General features: G+C 40.6%; 1 protein-coding gene across 1 annotated transcript in view; it reads left to right on the top strand.

The window, feature by feature from the left end:
* LOC142143451 (cytochrome P450 2K4-like) overlaps window positions 1-22,827 on the top strand; it is a 99,522-nt gene extending 76,695 nt beyond the window's left edge. Inside the window, exons 8-11 of the mRNA XM_075201301.1 lie at window positions 9,167-9,308; window positions 10,215-10,399; window positions 17,262-17,403; window positions 21,302-22,827. Coding sequence (XP_075057402.1) covers window positions 9,167-9,308; window positions 10,215-10,399; window positions 17,262-17,403; window positions 21,302-21,480 — 648 coding nt within the window. The 3' untranslated portion in view covers window positions 21,481-22,827. The remainder of the gene's footprint in view (window positions 1-9,166; window positions 9,309-10,214; window positions 10,400-17,261; window positions 17,404-21,301) is intronic.
* Window positions 22,828-24,306: the final 1,479 nt, after the last annotated feature.

Raw genomic sequence — 24,306 nt, 5'->3', positions numbered from 1 at the left:
TAATCACTGTATGCTTGTATAATGACGGGAAGATACCAGTAGAGAGAGAGAGATACAGATCTTAGTTAGAGGTGGAATGGGCACAGGAGACAGGGATCTACTGATTTTTGCGGGTATAGGGTCAAGAGTACAGAAGGTAGAGTAGGTAGATAAGAAGAGAGTAGATACTTCATCTCCATTTGTGGGATTAATTGAACTGATTGCTTGTCGAGGAAGATACCATTTCTAGTCTGATCCTATCAATCTTGTCCTTGAAGTCGGAGGGTTTGGGGTGGGAGGGTTGTCAAGATATTTAAATGTGTTAAAAAGGCATTTACGATTAGAAGCCTGAGCAAAGATGAGCGATTGTAAGTATGTTATCAGATAAAAACAATAACATATCATCGGCATAAAGGGCCCACTTGTCCTCCCTATGCACTGTTGTAAGACCCTTTATAGACCGGTCATTCCTAATCGGACAGCCGAGGGGCTCTATTGCAAATGCAGACAAAGTGATTCACGTGGACACCTATGCCTGGTGCCTCTACCTAGCTGAAACGGGTGTGAGATATAACCATTTACGCCAACTTGTGCTACATAATGTGAATAGATATGCTTAACCCCAGTGTCGGACTGGGGCATGAAGGGCCCATCGGGGGACTGCAACGCTAGGGGCCCACCAGAGGGGGTGTGGCCAGCCATCATAGAGGCAAGACCAGACACTAGAGGGGGAGTGGTCAACCCACGAAGGACAGCTAGCACCATAGTGTAGTATATAAAGAATGTAGTGTGCTCATCCTTCTCTTTTAAAATGACAGGTTGACTGCGCACTTAGTTACTAACCTGCTCATGCTCCTCTGGGCGGTTGGATATCCGGAACTCCTACTCTCATCTGCCCTGCTCAAAGTGAAAAACACACTACCGCGCAGGTTCAGAGAGCCCAGACGCGGCTCTCTGCACCTGTGTGGTAGTGTGTTTAACGGGAGTGTTTGGCAAAAATGGGGGGGGGGGGTGGGGAGGAGTTGCGCTCTACCCCTACTGTTGCAAGAGCAGCATTAACAGAGGTTATCCCTCTCTACGAACTAATAATATACTGAAAGTTAAGCGCTCATTGATTTATGTATTATTCCAAGTGTAATGCTAATAATAAAATTTGTATTCTTTTATCTTGAATACAATTCGTATTTTTCTATATCTTGTATTAGGCTGTGAGCAAGAGGCTCGGTTCAATTAGTGGGATAACATTTAATGTTAGTTTTATCGCAATTTATTGAATCCTGGTTAAAATACATAAAAATACATTAATATAGACAAATAAAATACTCCAATTTAACCACAGTATTTATATTATGAGGCATTGATTTCTATATACATACATATGGTATGGCATCAATTGAACATACATAAAAAATCAGACAAACCTAGCTATATAGACCTGGACTAGTCTAGCTACTGGGAGGCAAATGGCAGTGGGTATAAATGCTGCATTGATCCAGATATAACACAGTCACTGATATCTCAATAAAATAATGTTCATAGCATACAAGTCCAGTAGATGGGAATTGGTATTTCTTTAAGTCTCTGCTAGTGCAATATAAATATTCAGATCACTGTCCACATATATCACATGGTTATTGCTGCGATGCTTTCAAATTTAACTTTGTTTACTTACAGTTTCAATGTATATAGAGATGGTGGCCGGGTACCCAGTGTGCTGAAATCAGAGGATGTTTCTCGTGGTCCGTGCTTGTTACTGTTGGAGAGGAAGGTGCCTGCGTTCCACTGTGGAACGCATCTGTCCCTTCCTGTTCTCGCGTATGTCCAAAAGATGAATTGTATTCAAGTCGGGAGTCAGCTGTTTTCTTAGCTCCTCCCTAACAATGGAGGGGGCGTGGCTATAATGTGGTGGGGCCTACCGGTGGATAGTCCTGCTGCCCTGCAGGCCAGTCCGAGCCTGCTTAACCCATTTAACATATGAGGATCCCATGCCAATCTGGATCAGCACCTCCCACAGATAAGTCCATGCAACAGAATCAAATGCTTTAGCAGCATCCAATGAGACCACAACTTCTGCCACAATGTGTGAGGGTCTAACCTGTAGAAGGGTAAATAAGCGTCTAGGATTTAAGGAAATTAACTTTTTGGGCATGAACCCCGTTTGATCTGTATGGACAAGGTCTAACAGGTTGGCGAGGATCTTCACAGCTGCTGATAGCAGAGATAGAAGTCTATAAGAATTGGGATATAAAGGTTCCTTACCCGACTTTAGTGTAACTACTATCAGCGCCTCTGACATAGATAGAGGGAGCCAGATTTATATAGTTCGTTAAAAGTGTCCAACAGTTTAGGAACATAAAATGCTCTATGATGTTTATATAGCTCTATTGGTATGCTGTCTACACAGGTGTTTTAGCATTTGAAAAGGACAATTATAGCTGTATCCACCTCCTCAAGAGTATACAGGGAATCTAAAAATTCTTAACTATCTAACGAAAGTATGGTGAGAGAAACATTATCTAAATATGCTTGCAATGTAGTCACATCATATTACACCTGAGACGCATAAATGTCAGTAAAGTAAGCATGAAAAATTGCAACTATGTCAGACATCAAAAACTGTTCTACCTCTCCTCTATCCAATATTACCAAAACAGCTGTGTTGCCTTCTCCGATCATGCCATATAAGCTAATTAGCTACTGTTCCTATCTCCCTGTGCATAACGAGCATGCTTAGAAAAGAGCAGTTTTATCTTAGACTTGTCAAGGACCTAATCAGCCCACACTTTTTGAGCTAGTTGCCCGGCATCAGGGCGGGTACCAATATACTCCAGTTCAAGAACTCTTCACTTCTGTTCCAACTCTTGTTCCCTATGCCTGGAGGATTTCTTGATGTCTGCCACCCTAGTGTTCAGAGTGCTTCAGAGGTAGGCCTTAAAAGCACCCCATACCACTGGGGTAGGGCCTACTGTGTGTTAGTAGCAAAGAACTCTTCCCTCAGGGCAATCAGGACCAACAATGTGCCCGTTAAGGATGGCCAGAAAGGATTCAATTTCCAGAAGTACTGACCACTGTTAATATTAAAATCTATGGATAACAAGAGGGGAGAGGAGTCAGAAATTCCCTAGCTCTATATTCTATTTTCTGCACAGCAGGTACTAAAGAAAGAGAGAGAAGCTCCAGGTCAATTCTAGAAAATGCATTGCAAGAGGTGGAAAAACAGGAAAATTGGATAGTCATTGTGCTGCAAATGCTAATCGTCAAAGAGCCTGACTTCCTCAATCAGGGCAGTGAAGGCTGCGGCAGTCTGAGTAGAAAAATATGTTCTCTCCAGCTATCAACACTTTTGTTCATAATTAAAATCCCCTATGCAGAAGATAATTGGCAGGTCAGGGATTAGGGACATAAATTCATCACATTTCTTAAGGACCTCACCATTCTATGGCAAAGATTAAGCACCGGGGACCAATAAATAGTGGCATTAATAAATATATAGCGACCCCCAGAGTTAGTTTGGATTTTGTCTAAAACAAAAGGGAGCCGTTTATAAATAAGCACAGAGGTGCCATACGACTTGGCAGTATGAGTCATATCACTCAGAAACAGGAGAGGTGGCAGGTTTCAGTGCGGAAACAGAAATTGCAATAATAGGGCTGTAAGTGTTCTTAAAAGTCTCCAGTGACATTCTACTGTGCCATAGGTCATACACAAACGGGAGGGGTGGCATTGTTCTTGTCACTCTCCAGTCTCAGTCATGATGATACTAATCCCTCTACTTTATGTGCTAAAGCCTATGTTCAAGTGTATAGTGGTTTTAATTTAGGGAAACAAAAATGCACAGAAAAAGCTTGTACCTTCTTAAAGAAAAAAACACCTCTCTAATAAAGGTGAAAGTTTACAGTAGAAAAACTTAAAATTGCCAACATGTTATTGTACCCAAACTATTACTAAGCATACCAGCATCAGCTAGCTCACTTCTCTCAGCAAGATCTCAGCACCTGCAATCTATACTGTTATCATATTAACCCTCATCAGTGTGTACATCATCCTGAAACAATACTAATTCATCCCCGCTGGAATCCACCATCACAGAAGTCTGTGTACTTTGATGTAAGGGGTAAATGTAACAAGCTGAGAGTTTTCCGGCTAGTTTGAAAAGTGGAGATGTTGCCTATAGCAACCAATCAGATTCTAGCTGTCATTTTGTAGAATGTATTAAATAAATGATAACTAGAATCTGATTGTTTTTTCAAACCTGCCGGAAAACTCTCAGCTTGATACATTTACCCCCAAATGTCAAAATGATATGCAGACTCATCTGCATCACCACTGGATGTCTTGGGAAAGCTAAGGTTTTTCCTAGCAGCAATTTCCAGAGAAACTGAAGGAGGAAACATCAATGTGTCATGTACCACTTGAGCTGTCAGCTTGTTGACCAGGAGCTCATTGCATCGCTTGAGATCTAGGTCAGTTGGAAAGAAAGAGAAGACATAGCTCTTAAACCTAGGATCAAGCACAGTTGCCAAAATGTAATGATCCGATTTCAAGATGTTGATAACTCTTCAATTCTGGTGAAGCGAATAAAGTACTTAATCTAAAAGTCCAACATAATTAGCGAAATTGTTTTGTTTCATTTCCTCCTTCAATTTCTCTTGCTGCTTCTCAAAAAGTCTAATTAGGGGAATCATTTGACTCTAGCTAACAGTGTCCGCACTCTCTTCACAGGTGACTACTTCGAGTGGTTTCAGCACCTTGCACAACACAGAAAGTATTCTCCACTGTGCTGAACTTAAGTACATTCCCCCTAAATTCTATTCTTCTTGCAGCTGCTGCATTCTCCTACATGCTGTTGCAGAATCCCGAAAATTATCCTAAATATTTTGGGACACAGACAGCATTGCCTGCTTGTCATTGTCATTTTTTAAAAAGTTCTGTACCACCAAGTTGATTGTGTGAGCAAAACAGGGAATGTGATAGAATTCCCCCCGCTGTAATGATCTAACAATATTAAGGGGTGCACACAGGCGGAATTTCTGGGTCTCCAGAAAACCATCCCCTCCGCTAAAGAGGTGCCCCCACATAGCGGCTCTGTACTATGCAGCCGCGGACGCTTCTTTGACAGCGCCACGGCTGCTGTATAGTACAGTGCAGCTGAAATCAGCAGCTCTCTCTCTAATTATTTTTTTTTTGGGTGGGGGGGAACCCCCCTTAAAAATCCTACGATATTGGTGGCGTTATCAGAAATAACATCCTCAGGAGAGTCTAAGCAGGATCAGCCATGTTGCAATGACATCCCTTAGTTTTTCAAACAGGTTGTCAGCGGTATTACCTCTGACCTGCGCCTTGTCTCGTCTCTGATAACCACCTCTTGCTCCCACCTTCAAGACTTCTCCCGTGCTGCTCCCCACTTATGGAATTCCCTACCACGCCCAATCAGACTTTCCTACAGCCTTCAAATCTTTAGATGCTCTCTGAAAACCCATCTCTTTTTTAGAGGTGACATTATCCTCGATAACACTATTCACACTAATGCACCCTCACAACTATCAGCTGTGCCCTCTTCCCTTTAGAATGTAAGCTCTCTAATGAGCAGGATCCGCCATATCCTTTGTTTTCATGTCTCCATTCATTTTGTCTGCCTTGTCTGTTCTTGTTTTACATATGTCCTGTTTTATGTATGCCCTTGTCATCCCTACTGTACGGCGCTGTGGAGCACTGTGGTGCCTTACAAATCTGCGATAATAATAATAATTATAATAATAATATGCCTCTTAGTGAAGCAGATGATACACAGAGCTGCCTGCCTCTGAAAAATGTGACGTTCTTGGGTACATGCTTCTGCTGTCCCTGCTGGTGAAGGCGAATGACCAACCCAGTGGGCTGTCACAATCATATAATCTTTAGTTTGCCTAATTCCATCTTGTACCACTTTTCTTTCTGCCACCGCTGTGTGTAAATGTTTCCTAGATGTGCTAGGAACTGCTGTGTGTTTGTGTCATTGCTCTGTCGCTTAGCATCCAGCCAGGTCACTGCAGTCTTTGTTTGAAAGTGTATGAAAATTATATTGTGACCTGTGAGGTGGTCAAAATTGACTGTACATGACTTGAAATTTGTTTTATTGAGGTTAATGATAATGTAGGAGGAAAAATGCAAAATTATGTGAGTTTAGCAAAAACAATAAGAATTTTAGAAAAAAATAGGTATCCAAAAACAAAACATAACGCTAATCCAGATCCAAAACCAAAACCAAACCAGAACACAGGGTTCAGTGAACATCTCTAGTATTTAGTGTCGAACTCAGTAAATTGGATAAAGTCATTTCAATTAAAGTCTAGCAAACTTGGTTGTCTTTGTCTGAAAAGATGCGTACGGTACGCTACGACGTACAAGGGCACGCTACTGCGTGAAAGGGCGTACGCATCCACTACACGTGGCAGCAACAGTAATCGGTCTTTTACCATACATTCGCACAAACACGCATACTTATAAAATAGCACACATTAATGGTAGTTGCAACACATAGTCAGTCATATCGAAATATAGTAGTATTTATATGTTATATCAGAGTTACATGCATATTAGTGAAATACACGGAACAGGTTGAAGGAATAACATCATGAGTGGTATCATAATGAACCTTGTCACATATCCTACTGTTTGGTTCACTCTGCGAGGGAATCGCAGAGTGCATACGCAAGTTATGAATGATAGGGAATTATGAACTACTTAAGACTAAGGAATCTTGGCGGGAAGAGCAGAGCATACCCCCTGCAGAGATGACCCCCTCCTTTGGATTCCTTTGTCTGAACTGGCCAATGATGATGACCCCTTGGACCTTCCTGAGACCTGGACCAATAGATGCATGCTATTCCATCTTCATTGTATTACTGTATGTGATTGTGTATATAAGCAGCAGCTTGTGATCCAGAGTGCAGACATCTTGTCCCCAGACTTCAGGATTGAATGACTGCACTGGATCCAGAGCGCCTGCGATAAGTAACGGCTGTATTTACTATTAATTCACCTGAGCATATATATATTCTATTATTTGCGAATAAATCTCTGTGCTTTGGAAACACAACTCGAGGTTCGACAATCGTTATTGGTTAGCGACAATACGCACATAACATTAGGATGGAGAGCTTGCAAGTGTGCTTGTTACTCCATGCTTAACCAGACCACACCCCTACAAAGAGATGCATTTATAAAAAATGTTCCTGTTACAAAACTAAATTTCTGTGATGATGCTAACATAGGAACATAAAATCTGCAGTTAGGAACCATTTGATATATCTGGTTTGCCTATTTTTATACCTGATAACCCCACACCTAATTTTCTCTTTAGTCTTTTTCACATTTATTTATAATTATCAGTTATTTATTTAGAATAGTCCCACACATGTTTAAAATGTCCTAATGTATTATCCTCTACCACCTCTATCCGGAATTTCACCTATCCACTTTCCATTTGGTGAAGTAATTTTTCTCAAATTTCCCAAAGACCAATTACCCCTCCGTTTTAGTGCATGTCCTCTTGCTCCATCACTTCCCTCCTATATCTTGTAAAAACCCTTGGTATACATTAAAGCTTCTATCATATCCCCCTTTTTCCTTGTCTGCCTCAAGCTAAATGTGTTTATATTCTTTCTGGCCATGAACCATTTTAGTTGCCCTTCTTTGCACAATATTTAATTTATAGCTGTCCTTCTGGAGATATGGCCTCCAGAACAGAACGCAGTATTCTAGTTGTTTTCTCACCAATAACCTTTAATAGTGGCATCACTCTCTCTTTCTGCTGTCTTTCCCCTCCCAATGAAACCTAGCTTCCAAGTGCTTTGTTATATTTTTGCTTACTTTTAAGTCTTTTGACATGTTAACTCTTATATCCCTTTTCTTTCCAGTAATTGATATTTTAGTGCTATCAAAATTATATTGCGCCTTTGAGTTCAAAACAGTTAAAAAACTGTTTGCATTTTTTCACTTTTAGAAAGTTCGCTTGCAGAGTTTAGCATTCAGTACATTTACCATTATTTGCTTTTTCTATAATCACTTTATCTCCTCCCAGAGCTTTTAGGTGCAGTTATCCTGTCACTATAGATAGGTGGCATAGTCTGGTAGCAAGTAAAGTATGCCATCATTGGTGGTGGAATATGATTTCATTGGGAGCTTGTCCTATAAGGCTGAATTCATGATTGGAAACATGCAAAGAGGTGGCTGTCATAACCTTGAGTTTGCTATTAGCTTGAAGAGAAGGATAGCACAAGACTGTCTAGCATAAACAATTCCCTGTGCTTGTGAAAATCAAGAAAGTAATCCTTTTTATGTTACAATCCGCTTACCGTATTTTTCGCTCCATAAGACGCACCTGACCATAAGACGCACCTAGTTAAATCGTGGTATAAACAAAAAGTCTTAGCTGTTTTTCCACCGGGCTTACACTGTCCCATTGGGGCTATTTAACTAAGACTCCTAATTATCAGTGACCTCCAGCCACATAGTACAAACTGATGCTGAAAATACAAAATGACCAGAATGATGTCCGTTGCCAGTGTGGTCTAATGATACTTAAGTGATGGTCCACACAGAACTCGTGTCCTGTTATACCAAATAATCCAACCGCTATAACGTGTTGCTGTAGAAAAAATCCATCCAGATCACACTAGAGGATAATAAGTAATCAAGTAGGTAGTTCTGTTATCAGTGCTATTATCAGATATGGAACGAGGTGGATATAGTGATACTTGCTGTTTGCTCTCAGTCTCTTCCAGCCACGCGGCAGTTCCGGGGGTGTGCCTGCGTCAGTCCGTGTACAGGTCAGCTGACCGGCAGGCTGAGTGTTAGAGTGGGGATTCCCGGCGTTCGTGTCGGGTCACAGATGACGTGTAGTGGGTGTATCCCAACGAGTTTCATCCCATTCGGGACTTTTTCAAGGGTAGCGTCTTGCCAGCAGTATTTGCTCCATAAGACGCACACATTTTTCCCCCCACTTTTTTGGGGGGAAAAAGTGCGTCTTATGGAGCGAAAAATACGGTAATTATTGCTCGTTTGCAGAGATGTGTTAGAGAGATATTCTGTCACTTAGAAGAATAATCTGACTTGTAAAATGACTGTTACACAATTAATTGGTCTGATATGCTGTGTGGACTTGACTTGCATTGGTTACAAGGACTTTAACTTTTATATTATGCAGGGAAAGCCAGAATCTGCTTTGTATTACCATGATAACAACCTAACTGAACTGGTCGTCAATCTGTTTGTTGCTGGAATGGAAACGACCACAACTACTCTACGATGGGGCCTCCTGCTAATGATGAAATACCCTGAAATCCAAAGTAAGACATGAGTCATGATATAAATGTCTTGTCATAGATTAGACATGTCAGGCCTGATTAATCTTGTAATGCAATATGAATGCGATTTGCGTTTTTTAAAAATTAGACCGATATAGCACGCACATATGCCCGTATTCATATATAAGCGGATCTCATGAAATGTTTCTATTTGAAGACATGTATAAGCATGCTCTGGCTAAACAGTGTTGTCATAAGCAGACTGCAGAATACGCACAATGCATAAGTGCAATATAAGTCCCATCAAAATTAAATTGTTCAACATCTCTTAATACTATAATTATTAATGAAAGCACATTTAAAACATAATGCATATATCAGGATGTTATTAATGCCTAGTGTATTTAAAATGCATTTTTAAAGTTTCTCTTACTTTCAAATACATGTTCTGGCATGTGTACACATCTGTCATTACTACCAAATCGGCACTTACACCTGCCATGTAGCTGGTGCTAGTGATATGGCTAAAAAAAACACGTAAATAAGAGATGCCCAGAGTTTGAATCGGATGACTGTTGGGTGCACTCGAGCTCAGTATGCCCTCACTGTACATTGCCTATGCCCGTCCGCCCCTTCCCTCCCCCCGTTTAATCATAGGATGTCGAAAAGTGTAATTTGCATTTGGACTTGAATTGCTTGCAATTGCGTTTACCGGCATAAAGCCTGTTTCTGAGCATGCGCAGAACAATTTTTACTCAAGATACGGCACGCAATGGGACTTATGTCTGAAGATGAATGTGGCCTGCCTTGTCTATAGTAGCATTGTCCTAGTCAGTTTCATGTACTGTGATGTATCTGTCTATGAATGATCAAGTTATGGTGTCATTGTCCTTATGGTGTCATTGTCCTTATGTGTTAGCATTAAAGAGACATCTTTTTATCTTACAGGAAAAGTACAAAATGAAATTGAAAGAGTGATTGGATCAGCTCAGCCACAAACAGAGCATAGAAAAGAGATGCCGTACACCGACGCCGTCATTCATGAAATTCAGCGATTTGGTGATATTGTCCCTAGTAATGTCCCACATGCCACTTCTCAAGATGTCACATTCAGAGGATATTTTATTCCAAAAGTGAGTGTCATAAAATACTTCTTGCTATGTGTCTTCCTTACTGTACATTAGTGACATACTTTTAGGAACCTGGGCTCTGATGTTGTCGACCTCTGGTGTCACCTCTCCCCATCTGTAGAAGAGCCTGGCTTCGACAATTCTTCTTGCATTGACTACAGGGGCATAATCCTCCCCCATTTAGTCTTGGCCCTGTAATTATTATACACAACATCTATGCAAAATACATACAGGCTGTTAGTGACTTGTGGGGTTGTTCAGTGAGGATTGTGTGCACTGTATTACATGATCAGCATCTATGAGGGACAACTTTATGATCAGCAGCTAGAAGGGCAATTTTGTACCATGGCAACACCATGTTGCACTGCATGAGGGTAGAAAATTAAAAATGTGAAGACAGATTTAGGGGGGAATTCAATTCCCCCCAGATTAGCACTGCGATAACTCTATTACTTTTATTACGGTAATTCAACCCGGCTTTCTGCTCACGGCTCAGGGAGCTGTAATTCCTGTGACCACAGATTAAACCAATCTAATCCGATATCCGGCTGTTAATGCAATCATTGAGATTATATGGATTTGAGAATTCTACATACAGATGACACTGAATTGCTTAATTAGTGGTTGTGGAAATGCGTGCAGTAACTCAGCTTGTAACATAATCTGTTTGACAGTAATAAGGAGACATTGTACTAAGGAGTCATTGTATGTATTGTTGTTCTCAATATGATGATAGGATGCTAGTATTAATAGACCATGATGATACAGTTCGAACCACGTAGGTGCATATGACTAGGTGGCCCATTTGTTGACGAAGCAGGAATGATGTGATGTGATTTTGGGAGAGCAGGACAAGAGTCTGATGTTCATCAATGGTAAATATTATGGTGGTGCTGGTGTGAGAGAACTGAGGGTCAACAGTATGGAATGGCTAGCCTAATATGGACTTGATGTCGAAATCGATGTCTAATCCCCTGGGAGTGTGTGTCTTTAGGTTGTAGATCCAACCGGGCTCCTCCCTGTTGATTTGCTTAATGAAATCCCTTCCTCTCCAGTTTCTTCCCACCTGTTTTATGGCTAGGAACTTGAGGCTCTCGGGGTTACAGTTGTGCTTTTTTTGAAAATGGTCTGAAACACTGTGTTAGTGAATAACCCTTTTTAATGTTTCAAATGGGTTAATTTATTCGGACTCTTAGTCTCCTAACTGTCCGTCCTACATATTGCATTTGACATGCACATTCTAGTATGCAGATTACGTTGGTACTTGTGCAGCTCAGGAATTGTTTTACGGGAAACTGTTTGGTTGTAATGTGAGTTTAAAAGCTAGTGATGGGCTTGGTGGATTTGATTTTCATGTTCTTACAGCCCAGGCAGTGGCCACAGTGGTAGAATCCACTGGGCTTGGAGGAGGTATCAGTAAGTATTTTTTTTATGGATTGTGTCAGAGGGATATGGTTGCGTACAAGAGTTCTGCTTAGGCTAGGTGCTTTTTTTGAAAATTTTACACCATATCCTGCGGTGGTAGGATATGGTGTAAAATGGGATCCTTCAGGAGTATTTTCCAATGTTTCCTAAATACTTGCGTGATTTTGCTGGCTGATATGGAGTATTTAGTGATAAAGTGTATCTCGTTGGCGGAGTTTGAGATTACTTTCTTATCTTTAAATGTGAGTAAGTCATTCCTGTCGAGCTCCCTGACTTGGGTTAATGCTTGCTCAACCTTATCTTTATTGTCTGCTTTATCCATGAACTGAGATTGAAGTGCCCTTGCTTGTGTATCATAATCCTGAATATGCGTGCAGTTTCTGCGTATTCGGGTGAATTGACCCCGAGGGACGTTGGCTAGCCAATTCGGGTGATGATGACTAGAGGCTAAAATGTAGCTGTTAATGTTCACTTTCTTGTGGATGGTTCTGGTGATTAAGGAGTTAAGTATGGAGATCTCTAGATCTAAGGACTCTATCTGCTGTTTACCGGTTTGCGATGTAACTTTGATATTCCTGTTGTTGTCAGCTATATAGTCCAGGAATGTGGTGAGAGAATTGAGGTCCCTTTCCAAATGAAGAGGACATCATCAATGTACCTCCTCCATAGCACTAGGTTCGCACCGAGGTCCTCCCTGCTCCAAATGTAATCCTCCTCCCACTTTGCCATGAAGAGGTTGGCATAACTCGGTGCGAACCTCGTGCTCATAGCGGTCCCTCTGTGCTGCAGATAATGGTTGTTATCAAACCAGGTGTAGTTGTGTGTGAGTATGAATTCAATGCCTTTAAGTATAAAGTCTATTTGGTCATGGTGTAGTGTACCTTCTGTCTGTAAGAAACTTTCCCTGTATATTATTGGACAACACTGGACAACACATTATCCGTATTGTAGCCAATCAGATTAAGGTATGCTCCCAACCAATCATTAGCTTTCCCGGTCTTTATATAAATCAGCCCATTCAGTACCCATCTACGCTTTGAGAATGTCCCCTGTTGGACGAAACACATTGGAGATTATCACGAGATTACCATTTAAACCGCACTGCTGTTCCAAAGCTGTCATTCATTCCTTGGAATGTAAGTGTAAATCTGTTAATTACTAATAAGGCTTCTTGCCAGAAATTCACTATCTAGCTCTACTTTTCTCCGAGTTTTGCCAGCCGTGCATGCGCAGTCTTCGTTACGGTGCTACACCCGAAAGACCACAACCTCTTCAACAGAGTCTGATAGCCAGGAGCTCCTACCAAACAGCGCTTTACAGATAGCACTCTACGAGCTCACCCAAGTATAGCTCACATCGTCCAAGATTCAGCATCAGGTGCCCTCCACATCACCTTAAGAGTCTCAAAGCCCTGAACACCCAATGAACAGCGCTTTGGAGATGACACTCAACTGAACGCACCCCAGCACAGCTTACATCCTCCAAGAATCAACATCAGGCGCCATCCACACCGCCTTAAGGTACTTGCACACCCCCCGCACACGGCAGTATCACCCGGATACCATCTGGTCAATGCACACATCTCCCTGAGGCAATCTGAGGAACATTGATAATATATATATCCTAGTTGCATTGCAGATGGAGCCTAAAAACATTGGACATTAGCACTGTTCCCTGTTTACACCATCTGTCATTTGTTCCTCCGATACAACACACTTCATTGGATATGTCCATTGTTCATATCTACCTATCAGCCATACAAAACCCTTATCACTTTTCATTAGAGATGGGCGGGTCCGGTTCTCCGAGAACCGAACCCACCCGAACTTTGGGTATCCGAGTACCGAGCTGAGCAGCTCGGTACTCTCCCGCCCATTCCGAATCCAAATCGAGGCCGAACGTCATTGTGACGTCGTCGGATCTCGGGACTCGGTTCTCGCGATACTTCAACTTTATAAATACACGCCTCCACAGCAATCCATCGCCATTTGACAGAGGGAGAGAGCAGGGTGTAGTCATAGGCTAATTAGAGCAGGGACAGAGAATACAATATTGTTCTTGCAATTGCTCTAACCAAAATCGCTAGTGCAGAGAGGAGGATAGAGGTTTATTATTTTTTCTTCATATTTGGCACTCCCCAGCGCTTTTGGGGTGTCCCCCATAATTGTGCATTAATATTTCTGGCTGTCAAAAGTCATATCTGTCAGCAGTATCTACTAAATAATTTGTAGCACTCCTCAGTGCTTTTGGGGTGTCCTCCCTAATTGTGCATTAATATTTCTGGCTGTCAAAAGTCATATCTGTCAGCAGTATCTACTAAATAATTTTTAGCACTCCTCAGTGTTTTTGGGGTGTCCTCCCTAATTGTGCATTAATATTTCTGGCTGTCAAAAGTCATATCTGTCAGCAGTATCTACTAAATAATTTTTAGCACTCCTCAGTGTTTTTGGGGTGTCCTCCCTAATTGTGCATTAATATTTCTGGCTGTCAAAAGTCATAACTGTCAGCAGAATCTACTATATAATTTTTAGCACTCCTCAGTGTTTTTGGGGTGTCCTCCCTAATTGTGCATTAATATTTCTGGCTGTCAAAAGTCATATCTGTCAGCAGTATCTACTAAATAATTTTTAGCACTCCTCAGTGTTTTTGGGGTGTCCTCCCTAATTGTGCATTAATATTTCTGGCTGTCAAAAGTCATAACTGTCAGCAGAATCTACTAAATAATTTTTAGCACTCCTCAGTGTTTTTGGGGTGTCCTCCCTAATTGTGCATTAATATTTCTGGCTGTCAAAAGTCATATCTGTCAGCAGTATCTACTAAATAATTTTTAGCACTCCTCAGTGTTTTTGGGGTGTCCTCCCTAATTGTGCATTAATATTTCTGGCTGTCAAAAGTCATAACTGTCAGCAGTATCTACTAAATAATTTTTAGCACTCCTCAGTGTTTTTGGGGTGTCCTCCCTAATTGTGCATTAATATTTCTGGCTGTCAAAAGTCATATCTGTCAGCAGTATCTACTAAATAATTTTTAGCACTCCTCAGTGTTTTTGGGGTGTCCTCCCTAATTGTGCATTAATATTTCTGGCTGTCAAAAGTCATATCTGTCAGCAGTATCTACTAAATAATTTTTAGCACTCCCCAGTGGTTTGCGCTCAGAATGGATTCAAAGCAGTCCACATATGATCTAAATGAGCAACCAGGTTCTGTCACCAGTCGTGATGTTAGTGTTCCCAGTACGTCATCTGGCCAAGGCGATGTCAAACAACAGAGTGTTTTCAAATTAGTGCAAAAACCAAAAACCAAAAAAAATTTTACTGTATTGAAGCGAAAAAGAAGTGTAACTGAGCAAAAGTTAAGTGACGATAAAAAAAAAATTGCAAGCATGCCATTCTACACACGCAGTGGCAAAGAGAGAATGAGGCCTTCACCTTTGGCTATTAGTGGCAGATCCCAAAAAGTTACCCAGCCTACAATTGGTGCACAACTACTGTTACGCGTCAAAGCCGAGCTGCAAGATAACAGTGAGGCATTACAGGAGAATATTTGCTCTGATTCACAAATGACAACAATCCCTGTGGAGAGTCCATCCAACAGTGGGATGTCTAATCGTGAGCATTCTGCTGATGTGTGCCTTAATAGCCCGAGTGTAGCCGGTGATACCCAAATTGAGGATGCCACTTTGGAATTAGAAGAGGATGAGGGGGAGATTTGTGTAGGCGACGAGGGCGCTAATGATGATGTTGATGATTATGATGCAGCCAGATACCAAATTGCCTTTCTCAATTTCTATTTATATTCTAGATTATATAACGGCTGAATAGTTTTCTATTTCACTCCTAGTGGAGAGAGGATCTGATGCAGACAGATACCAAACTGCCTTTGTCCATTTCAATTTATATTGTACAGTATATAACGGCTGAATTTATTAGTATTTTATACAAGTGGAGGGTGGCCTAGAGAGACAAAAACCAAACTGGCTTTCTCCATGTCAATTAATATTGTACAGTCTATAACGGCTGGATTTTTTGGTATTTTATACAAGTGGAGGGGGGCCTAGAGAGACAGAAACCAAACTGGCTTTCTCCATGTCAATTAATATTGTACAGTCTATAATGGCTGAATTTTTTGTTTTTTTAAAAAAGTGGAGGGGGGCCTATAGAGACAGAAAGCAAACTGTCTTTTTCCATTTCTTTCCATATTTAACTATAAGTGTAGGGTGTAATATACATTCAAAGACGATGGCTGCATTGCCAATATGCATAGATGGAGAGGAAGACAATCTGTTTTGTGTGTAGAATAAACGAAGGCCTACCAACGAAGAATTAAACAGTTTTTTTGGATGATTTATTACCTCAACAATTAGATTACTTATCTCTAAAACAGTTGGAGCACTAAATTGGGTTATTTTAGGCACAAAAACATGTATTTTCCAACAAAATAGCAAAACAAAACCAAACAAAACCAAAACCAAAACACGCAATGGCGGTTTTGCAAAACCAAAACCAAAACCAAAACACGACGGTAATCCAGATCCAAAACCGAATCCAAAACCAAAACACGGGGGTCAGTGACCATCTCTACTTTTCATTCTCTTTCCTCCTGCACTTGAGCGCTTTGTGCACCATTTCTTTTACTCGCTCTGATGCTTGTCCAGCGTCAGAGCAACTTGTGTGTATCCTGACTCCTGGCTCGTGCAGTACCTGTCCTCTGTTCTTCGTGCTCCAATTCTGCTTGTCTTACCATCCCGGGTCTCCTGCTCCTGTGTACCATACCCCTGTCCTGACTATGTTATTGCCGGCTGATTCAGCTCTACTTATCAGACCCGGCGTGTTACTGTGTCCGAGGACATCTCCCGCATTTACCTTCTAGCCTGTATTCCTCACCTGCCAACCTCCCTCAGTGGTCTTCAGTCATCTCTTCTGCAGTGCTACCTCTAGAGGCAAACCAGTGTACCGCGTCCTGCGAGCCCTCAGCAGCTAAGCCCATCCCACTTTGCGGGGGTTCTTGGTGTACACCAGGGGGTTCGTTAGACTCCGCACCACTGGCCAGCCAGCGCAAATCTAGTTTAGCACAAGGATTCCATCATTTCCGTCATACGCAATGCGGAAGTCAGCTGCCCCCGGTCTACCTAATTCTCTGCTCCGCAGGTGTCTGTTGACCACCACTGATCTAAGAAGTACACATTTAATACATAAGGCTGCAAAATAACATAAATAAAATATTTCTAATCTGTGTGTTCTGATGTCACAGCTCCATCATTATGAAGATGGTTTTCATATGTTTACTCAGGTTGCTTAACTCAGCAATTTTAATCTGAAATCTATTAACAGTAGTCTTTTTGTCATTTTCATGATAAACCTGTGCAGAAAATGTTTGTCAAAGTAAGCATCACTATCTTAAAAAACAATCTGTGTTTACCTACACTGTTATATTTCCCCCAGGGAACCGTTGTTATCCCAGTACTGTCCTCTGCACTGAGAGATAAAGCCTACTTTGAGAAACCAGAACAGTTTTATCCAGAGCATTTTCTTGACTCAGAAGGACATTTCAAGAAGAATGAAGCGTTCATACCTTTCTCATTAGGTAATTTTCATTATGATCACCTTTTTCTGATGCTGTCACTCAAGAACAATATTTACTTCGTATCTAAAGCATGAAAGTAGAATAGTATTATATTTTAATTTTAGCATCAGCATATGCATTTAAGGTGAACAATATGTGTAAATATATGTGTGTGTGTGTGTGTGTATATATATATATATATATATATATATACACTGTATATTACATGTCAATTCTTCCATGTGTACTCGGGGACATTACTATAAATCAGTGAAACCAACGTGCACTCCTTTAAATTAATGAAATATGTGTACGAGTGAATACAATTATTAGAGAAAGTGCTGCCACGACATGTTAAGACCAGAATGAAGAATGGAGACTCATGAAGGTTTTAACTGCGACATCCTGAGTACATTTGAGTTACAGAGGCTAGGGTCTTACCTACATAAGATGTCTTGACTTTGACAAGTGAGCTTAACCCAATATAGCTTTATTGTGCGCAAAGATTCCTACGTATGTATATGCTGAAACATAATGATTTATATATTGTTTATTTTAGCACACCAGACTATCTATAAACTGAATAAGGCTCCTTTCCACTGCACAATAAACCTCTTCTTTAACATGTTAAAATTTTTACTGTATTTATGAAATGCATTCATGAAAGACACGGACACAGATATAAATTTGTCAAATAAGGACACAGTTTTAATTAAAATTTAAATTGTGGTGGAGAAAGCAAAATGTGATTGCATCTAAGCAGATTAAAACTAAACAACGAGTGGATGGCCAAATGGCCCAGAATCCACTAAACCAAGGATATTATCCCTTAATGAATGACAGGAACTTAATCTGGCATGAAAGAAACTACACCCCCTCTAGACACACAATGATGTGCCCACCCAAAACAGGTCAAGGGGTACCCACACACAAAGGACTAAGAGCCACTTTTACTTTGAAGTGGCCATTGACCAATCAATGGAAGCGCATTGTATTAGCCACTGACCACAAGACTTTCCTGCCAATACTGTGGTCCTCTAATGGAGACACAGCCTGCCTTCAAATGACCTAACAAAACCCTCTACTTTAAATCTGTTCTATGTTCTATGAGCAGCCACAAACCCTTGTCCGTAAGATTCCCCCAATCTACTCTGAACAAGTGAGCCTGTTCTACCACAATCAAGGGATGTTCAATTACCATGCCCCTAAGAGTCCTAATGACATTGCCAGTAGCCCTATTAAGCTTTTTTAGCAGACTTCTCATAATGGGGAGAGGAATATTACCCCTTCATCAGATCCTGGGAATGACATCTGACTAGCACAATTTAACTGATGGCCATCTAGTCTGCAGCAACCGAAAAGCCTCCCTGATATTACTCAGAAAGTCTAAAGATTCTCCTTTACCCAGATCATTCCCTCCTCAATGAACTACAAGTATGTTGGGACGGCCCTGCTCTTCAACTGCTGAGATCACGAAGGCAATAAAACCAGACCAGCATAAACCCTTCTTACCTAACCAATGAATCTCAACAGGGCAGGGAAAGGAGGACAACTCATGGTCCATAATATGTCTGGACGCTAGAACACAAACAAAATGTCCTACAACCTAGATTTGGATCTTTGTCTCGGGTAAACCTGCAAACAAAATATTCCTATGTCAAATCTTCTTCTAATCACAATTAACTGGGAATAACCATCACACACTAAAGCCAGAAGAAAAAAGGGGTTGAGGGGGATAAGTGGTAACCCATATGAACGTAAAAAACCCAACCTGGAGGTACGTAACTAATCAGGTCCGGGAACAAACAGTAAAATTCCCTTCATGACCTCACTAAAAGTGACAAGCAGCAAAGCCCTGGGTTACCAAGGGTAAAGCAGAGTACCGCCCTACCTAGGGGGCCTGATATATCTCTTTTTTTACATCAGTCTTCCATCTCCCTAAGTTCTTAGTCGCCTTGATTGAAGACCAGTCCAAGGTCGAAGCTGTAGTCACCTCAGTCCTACAGGAATGGGTCCCGTAATGTTTTGGATTTAGATTGACAAATTCTATGGAACGTTAATCTTTCACAAAACTGAAACTTAGTGAAATGTGAACCATCCCCATGTATCAACCAAGCTTATTCCCCTTGTGTCATGCTCAGGTGGCTGTACAGTCTTTCTTGACTCCAAAATCAGGCAGTCTCCCGGAAACACCTCCTGAGCCGGTGGAACCTGTGAAGCTACATAAGGATAAATGTTTCCATAAGACATGTTGTGAACTAACAGGCTTGGACGAACAGACTGCTGGAAAAGAGCATTCTGGCGGAGTCTGTGCGCATGGGAGCCTAGCACAAAATAGTGGAAGGGGGGGGGGGGGGGGGGGTCCAAGCACTTACCTGAGGCAAGTATGAGGGTGTAGGGGAGTATGGGGCTGTGCCATATGCTCCAGCTGAATACAAGAGGCAGAGGGGGTAAGAGAAAGATAGAGACAGAGAAGGCAAAAGGAAGTAAAAGGGGTATGAGAGACGGAGGTAAAACAGAAAAGAAGTTAGGAAAGGAGAGAAGGAGTAACAGGTAAAAAGAATTGAATAAAACACAAAGAAATGCAATTTAATTAGGAGAACTTTCAAATACCTTGTTTTACTTATAAGTGGCTGGTTTATAGTACAAATAAGGTAGATCTGGCTGAATAGTAATATACTACTATTAATCGATAATAACAAGAATAATAATATTAATATAGTTTTTTGTGTTCAGTAGACATTAAGGTCATCCTAATAAATGTATTTCATGGAAAAAAATATATTAATATATAACTGTTTTTTCATTAATGCTTATATTGTTAACAGGTAACATTAATTCACCAGGTTTTGTTTCTTGAGTTCTTTTGCAAATGTATATTCCAGAAAGGCATTCGACTTATCCTGCAATGTCTTGTGTAGTAGAACAGAGCAGACCTACACCCGAAATCATCAGCGCACGTATCTTCAGACCCGTTCCATGTTGAATTCGGAAGTACGCAGAGGCAATTTACGTGCGCTTTTAAACAAAAGCAGGCTCATCATCTTCATCAGCTATTTTGTATAGCGCTACTAATTCTGCAGCGCTGTACAGAGAACTCACTCACATCAGTCCCTGTCCCATTGGAGCTTACAGTCTAAATTCCCTAACAGACACAGACAGACAGGGACTAGGGTCAATTTGATAGAAGCCAATTCACCTACTGGTATGTTTTTTGGAATGTGGGAGGAAACCGGAGCACCCGGAGGTAACCCACGCAAACACAGGGAGAACATACAAACTCCACACAGATAAGGCCATGGTCGGGAATCAAACTCATGACCCCAGTGCTGTGAGGCAGAAGTGCTAACCACTAAGCCACTTTGCTGCCACTGTGCGCTTAGAATGCGTGCCTTAATGAATCAGGATCCCTGTTTTTTGAACGCTTAATAAAGATATCCCTGAATGCCCCTGACAAATATTGATTTCACTGAAAAAACACTTTAGATATTTAAAGAAGGAAATATATAAGTTTTTTTGAGTGCGCGGCTCACTGACACTCAAATGCAAACACCTTTTTAAACGTTTAATAAAGGTTTCACTGAATGCCCCTGACAAATATTGGTATCACTATAAAGCACTTTAGATTGTTGAGCCTATATATATATATATATATATATATATATATATATATATATATATATATATAGTTACACTATTAAATGTGCCTTTATAATCTGTTTTTGGATCTAAACATTATAGTATGCAGCCTAATAATGCACACATTACATGTAGTTATTAGTTTGTTTTGATTTTTCTAATAACTTCTTATAAAACATTCAACATTATTGATTATGTATTGAATGTTGCTTTTATTCACATATGTTAACACACATATGCCACAGCTGGTTTCATTGTTTTCTATTTATGTTTTAACTAGGTAAAAGAAGTTGTGCTGGAGAGAACCTAGCCAAAGCAGAGCTGTTTGTGTTCTTCACAACCCTGCTACAGAACTTCACATTCCAGGCTCCACCTGGAGCCAAACTGGACCTCACCCCTGTATCTGGGTTCACTAATGCACCATTACATCATGAAATTTGCGCCATACCTCGCATCTAGACATGTTTTCAGCCAGTTATTTCATTAGAAATGTAAGATAAGATTATTGTTTTGAATTGTATCAACAAATATTTGTTATAGAAATTTGAAAGGCAAGATATTCATTAATCATCGCATTAAAAAAATGAATGACTCGCAACATTTTATTAAAAAAAAAGATAGGCGAGGACTAATGCCAGTCTGCTGGTGGTCAGGAACATTATTTGATCCTTATACCATTGAACGATGTCAGCCTCTTTTAATGTTAATGCATATTTATCCTTTTATTAATAAGTAGATTGTTAGTACAGTATGATTTTACACTACAAGACATCTCACGTTCTCCTTTTTCTATTGTTTTAATGTTTAACAAGCTGAGTTACAGAGATATATATATGTAGATCAACTCTGACAGTACACTGAAATTACTTAACTATATGCCCTGCTCTGGTACACTTTAAATGTACAGTGTTAAATTTATGTTTACTAGCTACCAATTAAATTGTGTAACAGGTTTAACAATCAACTACCCAGCATTAAAGGGAGAGCACCTAGTGACCGCCATACAATACAGAGAGCATCCTAGTGACCCCATACAATACAGATACCATCTTTGTGACCCCATATAATACTTGATCATTTTTGTGATTGCCTCACAATACCACCCCCCTCATCATGAATTAACCCCTCTTCAATTGTTTACTCCAACCTCATCATAAAACCTCTTTCATCATTTACCCCCTTTATAATCATTAGCTCCCTTATCCAGTTTAATTATTAAACCCCACATCATAAATTAATTTAATTCATATTCATTAAACGTCCTTATTACCTCCACAGTCTCATCAAAAGACTGTATATGTGTATGCCCAGACTGTCTGTTCTTATATATATATATATGTGTGTGCCCAGAGTGTCTGTCCCTATATGTGACAAAGTCACTGAATTAATGCTAATCACAGAGGTATTTTCCACAGGTCTCCTGCCTTGTATATGCTAGCAGCAGGGAGATTGTTTAGTTCTGTGGGGAAAAGTTTCCCAGAGTATGTTTCACAGCAGACTAATTAAAAGTTGCACCTGTGTGGGACCTGTAAAGTGTTGCAGCAGTGATCACTCTGTCTCTCAGACCTGGGAGGAGGCTAGGTGCCTCCCAAGAGAACATGCTAAGGGTGAGCAAATAACCTTTATTTGGCATTTGAGTCTGGGACACAAGGTCTCAGACTTGAGATCGGGCCTGTAAAGAATGTTTTTTTTAAATTGAGTAAATTTTATTCTAGAGTGTAGAACAAAGACATAGTATAATGAAATAAAACAAATTAAACAAAAAGCAAAACAAAACAAAATAAAGCCATACAGCACAAATAGTTATATGATTAAGTAAGTTTGATTCAAGCAGAACAGATGGATACATGGATGTATGTAATTAAACATATATATATTGATAAAATATATATCGATAGAGGATACTTTACAAATTTATCATCAGCTCCCATTATGAAGGAACGGCTAGAACTAATTTAGAGTTTTATAGAGCGGGTATTCAATAGCTATAGTCATGTTGCATAGACTAATGAGAGAGGAAGGGTGAAAGGATAACTTTATGCCTATTCATATTTTGTTAAGGGAATGTATTAAAAAGATGTGTGTAATGTGTGTGTAATTAAACGTAAATATAAATATATATACATATATATTAAAACTTGACTTCAGCTCCCACTATGATGGAGCGGTTAGAACTGGATTAGATTTTAATAAAGTGGGTGTTTGGGAGCTACAGCCATAATACAGCTCTCTCTTTTTTTTTTTTCCCTTCTCTCTGTTAGAGCTAGTGGGTGTGGTTTAATTGCATAGTTGATACAGCTGGTTAGTGCAAGCTCTATTTAACAGGAGGTAGCAAGCGATTTCATTGAGCTTGTGATTTCACTGCTTTTTTGATTTCAAGTGCTGTTTTTGTTTAAAGTGTGGAGTTGGTTCCAGTAAGGAGTTGAATCCAGGAAGGGGTTTAATCTGGTAAGTGGCTAGGAAAGGCTAGTACTAAAGTTCACTGTAGGCTATAAGAAGTTAGGTTAGCCATAATAAGATGAGTAGTAGCAGGCTTGATGATCTCACTCAATGCATATCTTGTCATATGTATGCACACTTAGAGCAAGTGCTCCAAGGTTTATACCTCTGTGAGAAATGTGAGCAATTGGTCTCTTTGGAAGCCCAGGTAACTGATCTAAAGCAGACCATTGCAACATTGAGAGACATTGCCAACCTGGAGCAGAGTTTACAGCTCACCGTTGATGCTTTAGCTGAGCAGGGTGGAGCAGAGATAGAGGAGGATGCACAGGTAGGCAGCTGGGTAACAGTTACTATGGGTAGCAGAGGGAGGAAGAGGCAGGCCAGTTCTGAGCTAGGCAATCCCAGCAGATTTGCCAGATTGGATGAAGATACTGTGGAAGGCAGTTCAGAATTGGTAGAGTTGGATGACACTGCTTCCTCTAGCAACCAGGGGAATGGTCTCTCCAGCACAGAGGGGACCAAAGTTACTCAGGGACCCAGGCAGATTGTGGTGGTAGGGGATTTAATTATTAGGAAGGTAGATAGGGCAATCTGTTACCGGGACCGTGCATGCCGAACAGTGTGTTGTCTCCCGGGTGCTCAGGCTCGGCATATTGCGGATCGGGTGGACAGATTGTTGGGAGGGGCTGGGAATGACCCAGCAGTTTTGGTGCATGTTGGCACCAATGACCGAGTTAGAGGAAGAAGGGGTGTCCTAAAGAATGATTTCAGGGACATAGGTCGCAAACTTAAGGCAAGGACATCCAAGGTAGTATTTTCGGAAATACTACCTGTGCCACGCGC

Source organism: Mixophyes fleayi, chromosome 3 (genome assembly GCF_038048845.1).
Source record: "Mixophyes fleayi isolate aMixFle1 chromosome 3, aMixFle1.hap1, whole genome shotgun sequence".
In the NCBI taxonomy this organism is placed as follows: Eukaryota; Metazoa; Chordata; class Amphibia; order Anura; family Limnodynastidae; genus Mixophyes; species Mixophyes fleayi.
The sequence above is the reverse complement of the archived record's forward strand: the minus strand, read 5'-3'. Positions and strand labels throughout refer to the sequence as shown.